The sequence below is a fragment of the Mytilus californianus genome, unplaced genomic scaffold, assembly GCF_021869535.1.
Source record: "Mytilus californianus isolate M0D057914Y unplaced genomic scaffold, xbMytCali1.0.p SCAF_6, whole genome shotgun sequence".
Classification (NCBI taxonomy): Eukaryota; Metazoa; Mollusca; class Bivalvia; order Mytilida; family Mytilidae; genus Mytilus; species Mytilus californianus.
This window is the reverse complement of record NW_026262712.1, coordinates 67,960,858-67,976,878: the sequence shown is the minus strand read 5'-3', so window position 1 is coordinate 67,976,878 and position 16,021 is coordinate 67,960,858. Positions and strand designations below refer to the sequence as shown.

General features: G+C 31.0%; 1 protein-coding gene across 2 annotated transcripts in view; it reads right to left on the bottom strand.

Annotated features, from left to right (window-relative positions):
• Window positions 1–14,988, bottom strand: part of LOC127706853 (heat shock 70 kDa protein 12A-like) — a 90,797-nt gene extending 75,809 nt beyond the window's left edge. The window contains exons 1-3 of one of the 2 annotated variants that reach the window (XM_052211573.1): window positions 14,896–14,988; window positions 10,691–10,739; window positions 5,051–5,358 (exon numbers count right to left, since the gene is read on the bottom strand). In XM_052211573.1, the coding sequence (XP_052067533.1) occupies window positions 5,051–5,350 (300 nt within the window). In that variant the 5' untranslated portion in view covers window positions 5,351–5,358; window positions 10,691–10,739; window positions 14,896–14,988. The remainder of the gene's footprint in view (window positions 1–5,050; window positions 5,359–10,690; window positions 10,740–14,895) is intronic. The other variant, XM_052211572.1, reaches the window with a different exon arrangement.
• Between the last annotated feature and the right edge of the window lie 1,033 nt (window positions 14,989–16,021).

The following is a 16,021-nucleotide window of genomic DNA, read 5'->3' as shown; positions in this document are numbered from 1 at the left end:
GGTCAAGACTGAGTCGAGACTGGTCGAGCATTAGTCAAGACTGGTCAAGCATTTGTCGAGACTATATTCAGACTATAACAAGATTATCAAGTACTCAATCAGACTTATTTAGTAAAGTCTAGACCAAAGTCGAGTACACTTAAGTACAGTTAAGTACTGTCGAGATTATGTCGAGTCTTATCAAGTCAAATCTGTGACCGACATTACTGATCGAGCACAAAATATGGTCTTTTCAAACTCTGAGCAGTGTGTAGTGATATAAACTCATTATAGATACCAGGCTTAAAATTTTGTACGTTAGACGCGCTTCATGCTAAAAAAGACTAATCAAAAAGTTAAAAGCCTAAATAAAGTACGAAGTTGAAGAGCATTGACGACCCAAATTCCGAGAGATTTTGCCAAATACAGCTTAGGTAATCTATTCCTTGGTTAGAGAAACCGTAGTATTTCTAAAAATTCAAAGCATTGAATTATTCAATTGATGAATCAATATTTGAATAATTTAATAATTATGACCATATCAATGATAATTCATGTCAGTCAACACAGATGTGCTGACTACTGGGCTGTATGTAGCACTTGCATGGAATGGTATATCGGATAGACCGGTAATTCCTTTTGAGAAAGAGTCCGTATCCATATACAACATATTAAAGATCCGACCATAAGAATGATAGATTTGAGCGACTATTTACTATCTGTTTTTACTCTTAAAATCATCATTATTACTAGTATCATATTGAATGAAAGTGTAATACATGTATATTAATGAAACATGACAAATATTTCGACTGTACACAAACAAAAATGTTTTAGTGGGCAAGTTTCTAGGCAATGTAAGACAGTGCCCACAATTGAGTTTTGTATTGCATTTTATTTTACATGTTCGCATTGGCATGATGAATTTGAATTTGCGCGGTCGGATTCTCAAACATGATTAAAAACTTTTGTACTCCATTCCACACCTAACGAAATACCGAAGGAATTTAGGAAGCAGTACTTTACCAATCTTTAAATCTCAGAAATAGATTAAGGAGAAAAACAAGGTAACAAGGTAACAAGCAAAAACTGTATGATTCTTAGAAACTCTAAGAGAAGTGAGACCGTTTGCTTCAAAATTGTAAGCGTCATGAAAGATAGCAATTTTTTTTTGTTTGATTGAACGTCTTTTTATCAGCCTGTCTGTTTATTTTGGCTTTATGATTTAAATCTAAGAAATTTGAGAAAGTATTAACATTTCTTCTGTTTAAACATGTTTGAAATATAAATGAAAATATTGCTATATGTAAAAAATTAATTATATATATTGTTACAGTTTAATATTTCATTCATTAAATACATAAAATATTGTATACAGTTTAAACCTCGGTAAATCGATTAAGAAAAGACAAATAAAGATAACAAACAAAAACTAAGGGTACAAAACTCCAAAATAGACGACACATTGCGTCGAAAAGGGTAAGCGTAACCTTTTATGCATACATCACCTGTCATGCAAAACTTGAAATATACAGTCATAACCATAATGATGACAACTGACCATAAACTATCAAAAGTACGTGAAATAAAAATGGTTTTCGATTGTCAAATGTGTAGGCGATATTTTAATGGGTAGTAGCTTTCAAATTCGTGTTCATCGATTTGATTCAAACTCCTATTTTTTTAATGTATTACATACTAAAAAGTATACTCAAATTACAAAAAGGTCAAATATAGACAATTAACAATGCATGGACTCATTATAACGTATCAAGAATTCGTGCATATTTTAGTTTAGACGCCTTTTAATTATCTATCGAGATGACCTCCAAAAACTGTCGACATTCATATTACCTGACATAAACATAAATATTCATATAAATAGAGAGAAACATTTGTAAGGACGTGACATCGTAAACTGACTATTTTTCTACGTCTGTTTGATTTTATGTTATGGATTAAATATATATATAAATACTCGTTTTACCTGTATAAGAATTTTTGTACGGGCCGTATCAGTCTACGAAATGGTAATGAGTCTTTTTGTAGACGACAAGCGCGTCTAACGTACAAAATTTTAAACATGGTATCTATGATGAGTTTATATACAATACAGTAAATTAGGTTTTCCATTTTGCAGTTAATATCTGTATTTGCAACAATGGTAATTTTGGGGGGTTTTTAACGAATAACATGCTAAATATTTATGGATCACATGCGCAACCCATCTCCTCTGAAGATCAAAATGAAGGATTCAAATGAGATTAAATATTGAGTAGCACGCCAATAATACATCAGCAATGGGTTTTATTTTACCTTATTTTGATGAAATAGAGCTAAATTAACTTATAAATGCAAAATATTATTTATATATTCCGCTTTCGTAGATGTTTGAAACAAAAAAGTCATAATTTAAATTTTTTTGTCAAATTCGTAACTAATGTCCCTTTAGAAATATTGTTTTTATTATATGTAATTGGACTTCCTGTCATATCTTTTCTTGTATATGATTTAACATCCTAGAATTAATTTTCTATATTGTAAGTAGCTTTGACATTGACCTTATACATTGTGACCTCAAAATTGACTGGGATCTTCCTCTCATTAAATTTGAAAATAAATCCCCGTAAGACTGCAATCCTATATCTAGATTTTAATTTAGAATCCTAAAATAACTTTTCTTCACATATTTCGGTAAATTTTCATTAATTTTGAGCTTGAACTTTGAGGTATTAAACTTTAAATCAATAGAAACTTCCTCCAAAGACATGTGACCACATATCTAAGTAAGATTGAAATCCTATTTGTAGTACTTGATTTAGCATCCTGGAAAACGTTTCTGCACAAAATTCAGTCTTTGTATAGCAACCATGATCTTTGACTAGAAGAACTCAAACTAAACAGTGATCATCTTCTCTTTATATGCGATCAATATGCCAAGTTAGTTTGCAAATATGGGTTCTTTGTGTCCACTGAGTTTACAACGTCGTTTGTATTTTTAACGAAATAAGAGATCAAAACGGACATTTCTGTTAGAGTTGCTGGCTATTAAATTCAATTAAATCTTTCAAAGAGTAAATATATACGTATTTGTGTTATCAAATACAAAAGTTTCAAAAGTATCTTTTACGTCCGCTTCGAACGAAAAAGTTCATATTTTCCTTTTATAGTCGAAATAGTTATTCTTTAGATAAAACTGCAAGTGCACAAACACTGTAGATAAACTCATCATAGATACCAGGATTAAAACTTTGTACGCCAGACTCGCATTTCGTATACAAAAGAAATTCGGTGACGCTCGAATCACAAAAGTTAGATAGGCCAAATAAAGTATGAAGTTGAAGAGCATTGAGGATCCAAAATTCTGAAAGGTTTTGCCAAATACAGCTAAGGTAATCTAAAAAGGTAGAACATACTTCCTCGTACAATTTTGCTCATGCAAATTAATATTCTTCTAGGGATTATATTCATCAACATAAGTGTCATAACTACTATAAAGCATGTGATTGATATAATTTATAACAAGTAGAAGTAGTTTATCACATAATGGTAATAAACTCCCAAGGGTGACTGGGGAAAAGAAATATGGTCATTCTTGGTCTCCCTCCGATTGGCAGTTTACCCTTTGCCAAAGTGGGACGTTCGTTTAGCAGTGCGGGATGTACAAGTACGCAGCCACATCCGGTCAGAATGGGGACGTTAAATCCGATGCCTCGTGTAGATAGAGTACCACGCTCTCTGCACGTTAAGAACCACTGCAACAACTTTTAGAAGGGTCCGTAGGTGACCTGTTGCAAGGCTAAATGTCTGCCCCTATCCATTATACCCTCATTATCAAGTGGCAGTCAAAATTTTCCAGACCTTCATCCCGGACGGCCTCTATTACACGACCTATCTATTGTATTTATTCTTTATCTGTTCTTGTCCTGAACATGCATGCAATATTTGCCACTGGACGTTACGAAACCAACAATCAATCATCTTTCACATAACGCCATTGATTTGTAATTCATACCATTCACAAAAACAAGAATAAGCTCAGTCGCTACAGCCTTGTGTCTATTTTGCAATAAATGTGATCGCTCTACAAATAACTGCCTTTTGTGATTTCATAATTTTACATGTTAAATACTGCGGTAAACTCGCCCACTACGTATACACTAGAAACATTTGATATTTCTTCTTAACTGTGTACTTTTGCAAATAAGATTTAAACAGCGTTTTACCACTATATCAATTGGCACGTGAGTCTAAATGTGTATGCCGTGTACAAGAAAATATATTTATATAAAAGAATTACACGTATATAAAGTATTGACCGTTTGGAAAACACACGGCACATTAAGATAAAAACATAGTAATGAATGTAGTAGTAAAAGTCCATATTTAAATAACCGACTTCTGGATTTGTTTGAAAAGTGAAACAACTCCTAGGTATACCACACTGTATAGCTACATAAACATTATGGAAAGAGTAGGTTTCGATGTGAGTACTCTATTGTGTTCCCATTGAGTAGTCATTTTTACCATACATTCTATTTCATCGTATAGGCAGGGATACAATGTGTCCTACTTAGGAAATGTTGCTATTATGAAAGAGTTTATAATTGAAAACAAAGTCGGTAATTTGAAATTTTACTATGTAAATAATGTTACAGGGGAATTCAATATACCATGAAATAACTTTTTCTCTTATTTTTCTTCATCATAATAGCTGCTGAAAGGAGAGAACTGCTAATAACTTTCTTTCAGCAAGATTAAGAAAGAATAGAATTGCATATTGAAAAACCCTTTGACCCTTTTAAAGAAATGATACAATAAATTTTGAATGGGAATATTAAAGACATAACAGGACTTCAATTTAATAAAATGATGAAATGTGTTTCTATCGATAATGTTTTTTATTGAATGCAAGTAGATATCATTACGAATGGTATTGCAAAAATAATCATAGAAAACTTCGACAAGAAAAAAATGAATGCCGATCAACTTAACAAATATGATTAACATAACTCATTTACTTTGTTTACTTGCATTTACATGAAGCCTTGCAAGTATACTTTGTACATACCTGATTGTATAACACCATTTTGAACTGAGTAAAATAATAGTATTGTCTATGATCATCAGATTCTAGGTGTTCAGAATATTGACGTTCGGCTTCGTATCCAAAGGCAACAAAGTTTTTCATTCCATCTAACAGAACTGTAGAAGGAGCCTTTTTTGAAGCATGCTTATCATCTTTCCATTCTGCTATATAATACGTTGGTGGGTCATTCCCAAAATCGGTACTTGATGCGTAAGCATATCCAGAGTATGCAGTTCCAAAATCTATCCCAACCACATACTTTTCCTGATCAGATTCAGCCATACCTCTTGCTTTTGTTACATATATAAAACAGATTGAGGTACTTCAAATTAAAAACAACCAATACTAATTCAATAAAAGGCTTTTTCAGGTTTGTGTATTCAAAAAAGATATGCGAGTTTTTTCTTATTGGTGACTTATGTTGCCTCGTAGACATGCAGTACAGTAAGGACATTATTCTACTTTTAGTCTCTTGTAAATTTTTTTACGAATACAATTTTTTTAAGGTATTTGTACGAAATATATATTTAAAGAATTTAACATAGTCTGAATAATGTATTTGTACTATTTTCGCGTTCCCTTATTTTCACGAAATGAGATATTGCTAATGATTTCGTTTGAAATAAATTTCGCTGTATTTCAAATTTACAACATTGAATATTTTTAAAGAAAAGTCTTTTGAATCTTTTGTACAAAGAGAATACGACTTCCAATTTGAATTTTTATAAAGTGTTTTAAAATTGACTAATAGCCATGAAACAGTTCATTGTTACTGTAAACATGAAAATTATTATTAGTCCAGTTCTCTGTTTGATAAATGTATTCAAGATCACGTTTAAAATTATGCAATTAAGGTGTCGCATTTGTTTTGCTTAGGTCGATTTTGTTACATTGTGTCCTTTTATCCTTAATTGATTTTTGATCGGATCACGTACGTTGTCAGATGAATTAAAGTTGTATCAGGTAAACAAGCAAGTTGTCTCATTGGCACTCATACCACATCTTCTTTTATCTATGTACAGTAATAATCCCGGGTGATGTTATCTCAATGATTTTCATATGGACCTAAACTGTATTTGAGTGTGTTTAGTTTTAAAAATGTACAAAGAACTGACACTGATGTAGTTATTTAAACTACAATTGAACAAAACATGTATTCCTATATGGAACTTTTGGTCATGTAACCCGTCGATACATATAGTTCGGCATTACACTGGGTATTGCCGTTCCCAAGACTGCTTATGCCATAGTTACATTAAATCCGTTTGAGGTGTAATTATTGATATTTTAGACTGGAAACATTTTTTAAGTTGGTCCTTGAACAAGCTTTCAGTAATTGTGAGTCATCTAAGATCTGTACATTGTGTCTAATAGATACAAGAAGATGTGGTATGAGTTCCAATGAGACAACTCTCCATCCAAGTCACAATCTGTATAAGTAAACCATTATAGGTCAAAGTACGGCCTTCAACACGGAGCCTAGGCTCACACCGAACAGCAAGCTATAAAGGGCCCCAAAAATGATTAGTGTAAAACCATTCAAACAGGAAAACCAACGGTCTAATCTATATAAAAAACGAGAAACTAGAAACACTTAGGAACCACATCAACAAACGACAACCACTGAATATCAGGTTACTGACTGTCTTTTAAGTTGAATCCTTAAGGGTGACTTGGGTATCAAAAGATGGTCATCCCTGCACTTATCCCGTTCTAGTGGTAACATTCTTGCCCAAGTGGGACGTCCGTTTGGCTATGTGGAATGTACAGATGTGACATTATATACCCGTTCTAAGACTTGAATAACATATAATGTTACGGATTACAAATGTGTCGAGTTTTGTGATCGTAAAACTACACAGAGATGTCAGTATATTTTCCGGAAACAGCTGTGAAATACATGACTTTTTTTTACCCCGATCAGAAACTCAATAACGTCAATCATAACAAAAGTTACTATGTGACGTAGTCTCAATGTATGTAAGAGAAAAAGAATGTCAGAGTCTTACAAAAGGTAAAACATTTATGAGTATCCTTCAATAGACTTTTTTAAATTGAATCATGCTATTTACAAATCAAATTACTTAGTTAAAGACTGAAACTATTATTGTAAAGTATTGCATAACAGAGAAAATTATATTCACTGCAATTACAAAATGTTTCACGTATGTAAACAAAAATATCAGGTTTGGTTTATTAATAAATCTGGTGGTCAAAATGCATAAACAAATCATTTACTGAAAGATACATTAAGTAATCCGTAATATATATGTAATTCAGGTTACATTATATACCCTGTCTGAGACCTAAACAACTTATAATGAAATAAAAAAATGACTAGTATAAAACAATCAATTATAATATTAAAGTATGTGTTTCACATAGATTTTATCGGATTAAATTACAAAATACGGAAAGTTTAAAGAGGCATTAGCTGTCAAATTCATGTTCACCGATTTGACTCAAATTCTCAAATTTGATTTATAACATACTAAAACGTTTATCCAAATTGCAAAAAAGTCTTTCATAAACAATTTACAATATATGGTCTCGAAAATATGTATCAACATTTAGTGCGTACATTAGTCTAGACGCCATCTTATTTACCATCGAGATGACCTCATAGCCAGAAATTAGTAGTACTTTTGCTAATTTATATTCATAATATGTAAATGAGAATTGTGCCACGTGATAATAGTTTGAACTGGACTGGCTTGATATCATTAAAATCTTTAAAACACGGATATTATAAGTTGCCCGTCACAGAGTCCTTGTTTATAATCATTCTGATATTTCCGTAAAGTTGTCAGGCGGTCAAAATCAAAACAATGAACGCGAATTTAGTGAATTTTCGTGTTTTCGTGAGTTTATTCTTCTTGAAATAGGGGCATTTTAACTTTACGTGGGAACCTAGAGTTCAACGACTACACATACAAGGTTTAGACTTGCTTATTCTTTGGACATTCAAGTTTCAAGTTTCATCCCGGCAACCTGTTTTTGTAATGACCTTGTTAGCCAATTTTCAACACGAAGTTTGCAAATTTGACGTTTCAGCCATTTTAGCCTGTATTTTATACTGCAATGTTAAAAGCCTCTCGCTTCGATTTTTAAAATAGCTCAGGAACCTTGATTTTTGCAACGACAGTCATGTTTCGTTTAAATGGTGTATATTGTTGTATATATTTATTTTCTGTCCCCGCAAACTGTCTATCACTTAAATTATAGTTAAAAAAGACATTTTTTTTTCAAAATTCCCTATCATTTCAATATAATTTCCGTGACCCGTATCCGATTTCATTAGTATAATATTCAAATAAGCAAAGTGGCGTTGATTTCTGGATATGCTCCGAAGACTGCCGATGGTCATATAACCCGATATAAACATAAATAAAGAGATGAATAGATAGCGAGCATGTGCAGTTAGAATTTTATATGTTGTTTGATTTCATGATATAGGTTTGAAAAGTATGTTGATCCTCGTTTTAACCTGTATAAGAATGATTTTTGGAGATCGAATCAGTCAACGAAATGCTTCACCCTTGTTTCACTTTCTTTGTTGACATTATTTCCCTAGTATATGCGTAACTCATTTTCAGCTAAGGGGTTAAATTGAAGGTCACATGAATACGGATTGAATAAGGTATAGTTATTGACTTGCAAGTCAATATTACATCAGCAATGTTTTTGAGCTTATTTTGACAAATTTGGGTCAAACTGACTGCTTATAACGAAATATTACTTCAAAATTCCGTTTTTTTTTGTACTTGAAACAAAAAGAATCGTAATTGAATTTTTTGTCAAAATCGTAGCTAATGCCCCTTTAACATACATAAATTATGTAACATCTCCCCTGTCTAATAATTATAAAATGTGCGTGGTTCAATCAAAAAGTTTAACAAAATCTTCAAATTTCATTAATTATGAGCAAATTTTACTTTTGAATTGTTACGGAGGAAAGAGAAACATTTTCATCAAATTTGTGCACACAATCCAGATCGTCTTTTATTTCAAACAAGTTTATGTTAAAAAAGGTTATGATAAAGATTTTTTTAGTGATTCATTTCGCTTTCTTATTGGAATCGTACCGACAGAAAAGGTAAAACGTTAGTTGAGCATTTTGACCTATAAACTTGTCATGGCCACAGAATGAAACAAACAAATTTCCCCAAATTTCGACCTCTCATATAAACATATACAGAACATTTATGCAAACTATTTAAGGTACTGTTTTACTCCTTGTTTAATGTTTCCAATTACATTTGGGGTAAATATAGAAACAAATGCCTGGTCAAACCGATCGCGTCAACGTTCAGACTAATTTTCTGACGTTCCTTATTAATACTAAATTAATGATTTAAGGATGTTCGCTACTCCCTTTTAAAATAACAAGCTTTTTAAAAGACTGTTATAAATTGATAGTATATAAATAAAGGAACTAAAAAAGCAGAAAAAATGAAGGGTCCGTGTGCTTGTTTTAGAGATATAAGCCATTGAAAATTTGGCGGGAAATAATTCTCTCTAGACTTTTCATATATTTAACATTGGCACCCTTTTTCTTTAAAAAAATATGAAAAAATAAAAAGGATTTTATAGCATTTTCAAATATGGCTTTTTAAACTATATGTAATAAAATTATGAAAAGAAAAGTAGGGGGTTAGCGGGGAAATTTTTTTAATGGCAGTACATGGATAAAAACAGAGGATTCCGAATATGTGGCAAAAATTCAGAAACAAGAGGAGCGAACATCCTTAAATATTGATATAATTAATAATACGTGACAATGCTGAATTTATACAATGTAATGTATAAGAACTCTTAAAGCTACGTTTTTTGGTCACAGTATTTCAACTCAAGTGTTACCTATACTATTTTAAGATAACAAATAAGAAGTCAACAGATTTTAAAGGGCGGAATTACAATGAATTTTTCAACAGCTTTTCGGAAAATGTCTATTTAACGAATGTCAATAGACCACCAATTTATGACGACGATATACATATGCATACGTTTTATCTGTTAAAAATAGATAAAATCGTTATTCAAGTATCATCAAATCGCATGAATAAGCTACCAAAACATTATGGACTACTATGTGTTTCCTATCTCTACATAACAAGTGAATTCTGAGGGTTGACAATCTGAAATCTCAAATTACATCATTTTTTATCTATATCGATGCTATATTCGTTGAAAAGGAATAGGTTTAAATACTTACAATGCAAATTCGTTCCGCTGACTTTTGTATGACAAAGGTAGTTCATGTAACGTTTTTTGAATAGTTTCTAAGTAATGAACTTCCTTGTCCGTATATTTTATCGTTGATGTTGTACAAAAGATAAAAAAAAATCTAATAATTTAGATTAAATCATCGAAAAATATGTATTGATATTAAGATTAATAATTTAGTGTTCATTGTTATCAACATTTATTAAGAGTTAAATTTTGAGTCCGAATCGCTTTTTTTTATTTACCTTCATCCGGAACACTCAAAGCTGAATATTTAAAAGCTAGAAAACATCGTAAATGTTATAGGTGCATGACAACAATTTTCATTCAGGTTAATTTACTATATTTATTTCATAAGATTAATATCAAACGTTATAAAACAAAAATATAAATTACCTTCACTGTTCCCTGATCATCAACTCAAATGTAAACCGTTCAATATTACCTGTAATGTTCAAGATTACAAATTATTAGTCAGCATATTTAAAAGGACTGTTTTCAATGAAATTGTAATCGATTTTCGGAAAAATATCTATTTTAAGACCACCAATTTATGTCGCCGGAATACATTTGCATTCTTATTATCTGACTCCATATATAAACATTCTACACATTAAGATTTGTTCAATCGCATGAATGAGCTAAAACAATGGCCTACTAAATGTTTACTCCTTCAACTCTTAAAAGACTTGTTTACAAAACGATATTCGTCTAGCAACCTTTAATTATACTTACATATAATCTATTTTGAAGAATCAAAAACAAACTATATAATGAAGGTGTGAATTTCAAGTTCTATAAGTTAAAGTTTTGAAGACAGTTTTAGTTCCACGGTAAAACTAAAGCTATCTTTTTTTTATCAAAATATCAAAATTTTTATCCATAGAGAGTTCATAGAATTAACATTCAAATATCAACTATCATCAGGTCAACTATAAGATTACATGTTTGGAAATTTTTTTTTAATTTCACAGTAAAACTAAAGCTATGTTAATTAATCAAACTATAGATATATAGTTGGTGTATTTCTTTAGATATTATCATTGTGCTTCAATTCCTAATGAAAAGATAATTTTCCGTGAGAGCGTTTAAAATTTATAGCCGCCATCATCATTGTATGTGATATTATTATTTTTTTCCTTTAAGTATTATACAAATCGTCGTCCTATCAAAGTTTAAATATCCCTTAAAAAAGTTTCATGATACATACTGTTTTAGTGCGGTGACACACAGGCAAAAAGTCGTCTTAATATTGAGTTTAATCTCCCCAAATAACACACGACTAGAATTTATCTTATATTAAACATGCATATGTCTACTTTAATTTTCACCCGGTCGTAAGAAATTTGTATGGTCACAATTGCATGTATGTAATGATTGTAAGGTGTACATATCCGTCTGGCAGATTTAATGTGAACTTGTGTAATAACTGGCCTGACGGGTGTCTCTTTAACTATGCTGCCACCACCTGCGTTTACAGGTACACATGGGACCTTAATACTCATTCTCTGTAACCACTTAAACTTTTTCGGCACGCATAATCACCGATCTTTCTGAAAATTGGCTGATATGTAGATCCTATAAGCCTAGTCAGAAAAATAATGTCAACCGATATATATATTGGTTGGTTACCATGGTAACAGCGGAGAAAGTTGGGATTTTTGAGAAAAATACAATATTTGGTGTAGTGCTGTGAAATTATGCGGCTACATCTATTCAAAAAAGAAACACAAAAAACAATTAATTTCATTCTTGTTTTTATCAAAATTCAAAAAAAGTTATGGGGAATCTACCTAGAAACATGTGAAATTAATTTCTAAAAAATGATCATGTGCAATATTCCTCACAATACGAATTATCTCCCTTTGATGGGTTACACTAATGACTGGACCAACGCGAAAATGCTAAAAACTTTTTTATTTCTCAAAGGATTCATGTCATATTTGAATTGTAATAAATTTAGACCATTTAATACATAAATATAAGAAAACATATTGAAAACTTCTTTAAATCTTCAGAAAACTTGACCTGACCAACGCTGACAATGACAGGACCAAACGAATATGCTAATAACCTCTTTGATTTCTTAAAAGATTTATGTTAAATTTGAAATAATAATAAAATTTCATCATTTAATATATAAATATAGGAAAAATTTATAAAAAAATCCGAAAAAGTGACCTTTCTAACGTTGACAATAAACTGACCAACAACATCAATGACCTAACCGATGAAACTTTCTGTGTTATTTTATATTATTAAAACAAAACAGGAAAAATATATGTGTTTGGGTAAAAAACTTGACCTGACCAACGTTAACTGTGTCCTGAATGTTGTACTACCTAATATTTATTTATATCTTATAGGACTTGTTTAAAATTTAGTATAAAAAACAATATTAAGATTGAATGGTAAAGTCTTTATCAAATAATAAAAAAAAACTGGGAAAAACAGTTTAGGGTACTGTGACGAGCACGGGGTTAGTTAAACTTTTTATAGTATTGAGTAGTAGATTGTATTTTATTGTGTTATTATTGTATTACCGGTTATAATTTGACAAGTTTGATCACAAATATAAAGTAACACAAAAAAGGTGTGAAGTAGGCCACAAATACATGTAAGTTGATAATTCCAATATAGTTTGTTTTTTAATATTTTCTTAACAGTAAATAATTATTTCCACGTCCTACTTAAGGCATGCCCGAGCCTTGTGCAGGATATCTTGGTAGTTTTAAATATTTTCATAACAAACAAAAAAACATTTTGAGGACTACTTAAGGTATGCCTGAGCCCCTGTATGCACGATATCTTGGTAGTTTAAAATATTTTCATAAAATATAAGTAAACATATTCGCGGACTTAACTTGAGGTATGCAAGAGCCTTGTCTTAGTTTAAATGTATCCGAAAGTCAATACATTTATCGTTTGCTAATATGTTTGAAAATCATTTTATATTTTCTTCTTTGATAAAATTAATGGTTCAATCTAAGTGTTTCTATAAATTTGATGCAAAGCCTTTTACATATAAATAGGTATATAGTCATTTTTCCTGGTCAAGATAACTGTCAGAATGTAGGACAGAAAGTCACAGACAAAAAGTCACGGACAAAAAGTCACCTGTATAATATGTTATAAACATTGAGTTCTGTTTCATGGTAAAATCTATTTTTTTTGTTAAAAGAAAGCCAATATACTAATTTTGAGAAACATCTTTCTGTAATGGGCTTTCAGTGAAAATCAAATTATATGTACATAAAATTGAAAATGGACTGGGGAATGTGTCAAAAAGACAACAACCCGACCATAGAGCAGACAGCAGCCGAAGGCCACCAATGGGTCTTGAATGCAGCGAGAATCTCCCGCACCCGGGGGCGTCCTTCAGCTACATGTATATAATTCTTTTAACTTTACCCTGTGTTAAGTTTTCATATTGTCAATATTTTTTAATTTGCTGCTAAAAATCCATAAAGATAATCGTTATTTTTTCAAATTTGAATAATCCAATGCCTATTACTAATGTTAAGATAGTGCTACCTTAGTCGGATCCTGGGGGCCCGAAGGACCTACCCCCGCCTTTTCAAATATGGCTTTTTAAACTATATGTAATAAAATTATGAAAAGAAAAGTAGGGGGTTAGCGGGGAAATTTTTTTAATGGCAGTACATGGATAAAAACAGAGGATTCCGAATATGTGGCAAAAATTCAGAAACAAGAGGAGCGAACATCCTTAAATATTGATATAATTAATAATACGTGACAATGCTGAATTTATACAATGTAATGTATAAGAACTCTTCAAGCTACGTTTTTTGGTCACAGTATTTCAACTCAAGTGTTATCTATACTATTTTAAGATAACAAATAAGAAGTCAACAGATTTTAAAGGGCGGAATTACAATGAATTTTTCAACAGCTTTTCGGAAAATGTCTATTTTAAGAATGTCAATAGACCACCAATTTATGACGACGATATACATATGCATACGTTTTATCTGTCAAAAATAGATAAAATCGTTATTCAAGTATCATCAAATCGCATGAATAAGCTACCAAAACATTATGGACTACTATGTGTTTCCTATCTCTACATAACAAGTGAATTCTGAGGGTTGACAATCTGAAATCTCAAATTACATCATTTTTTATCTATATCGATGCTATATTCGTTGAAAAGGAATAGGTTTAAATACTTACAATGCAAATTCGTTCCGCTGACTTTTGTATGACAAAGGTAGTTCATGTAACGTTTTTTGAATAGTTTCTAAGTAATGAACTTCCTTGTCCGTATATTTTATCGTTGATGTTGTACAAAAGATAAAAAAAAATCTAATAATTTAGATTAAATCATCGAAAAATATGTATTGATATTAAGATTAATAATTTAGTGTTCATTGTTATCAACATTTATTAAGAGTTAAATTTTGAGTCCGAATCGCTTTTTTTTATTTACCTTCATCCGGAACACTCAAAGCTGAATATTTAAAAGCTAGAAAACATCGTAAATGTTATAGGTGCATGACAACAATTTTCATTCAGGTTAATTTACTATATTTATTTCATAAGATTAATATCAAACGTTATAAAACAAAAATATAAATTACCTTTACTGTTCCCTGATCATCAACTCAAATGTAAACCGTTCAATATTACCTGTAATGTTCAAGATTACAAATTATTAGTCAGCATATTTAAAAGGACTGTTTTCAATGAAATTGTAATCGATTTTCGGAAAAATATCTATTTTAAGACCACCTATTTATGTCGCCGGAATACACTTGCATTCTTATTATCTGCCTCCATATATAAACATTCTACACATTAAGATTTGTTCAATCGCATGAATGAGCTAAAACAATGGCCTACTAAATGTTTACTCCTTCAACTCTTAAAAGACTTGTTTACAAAACGATATTCGTCTAGCAACCTTTAATTATACTTACATATAATCTATTTTGAAGAATCAAAAACAAACTATATAATGAAGGTGTGAATTTCAAGTTCTATAAGTTAAAGTTTTGAAGACAGTTTTAGTTCCACGGTAAAACTAAAGCTATCTTTTTTTTATCAAAATATCAAAATTTTTATCCATAGAGAGTTCATAGAATTAACATTCAAATATCAACTATCATCAGGTCAACTATAAGATTACATGTTTGGAAATTTTTTTTTAATTTCACCGTTAAACTAAAGCTATGTTAATTAATCAAACTATAGATATATAGTTGGTGTATTTCTTTAGATATTATCATTGTGCTTCAATTCCTAATGAAAAGATAATTTTCCGTGAGAGCGTTTAAAATTTATAGCCGCCATCATCATTGTATGTGATATTATTATTTTTTTCCTTTAAGTATTATACAAATCGTCGTCTTTTCAAAGTTTAAATATCCCTTAAAAAAGTTTCATGATACATACTGTTTTAGTGCGGTGACACACAGGCAAAAAGTCGTCTTAATATTGAGTTTAATCTCCCCAAATAACACACGACTAGAATTTATCTTATATTAAACATGCATATGTCTACTTTAATTTTCACCCTGTCGTAAGAAATTTGTATGGTCACAATTGCATGTATGTAATGATTGTAAGGTGTACATATCCGTCTGGCAGATTTAATGTGAACTTGTGTAATAACTGGCCTGACGGGTGTCTCTTTAACTATGCTGCCACCACCTGCGTTTACAGGTACACATGGGACCTTAATACTCATTCTCTGTAACCACTTAA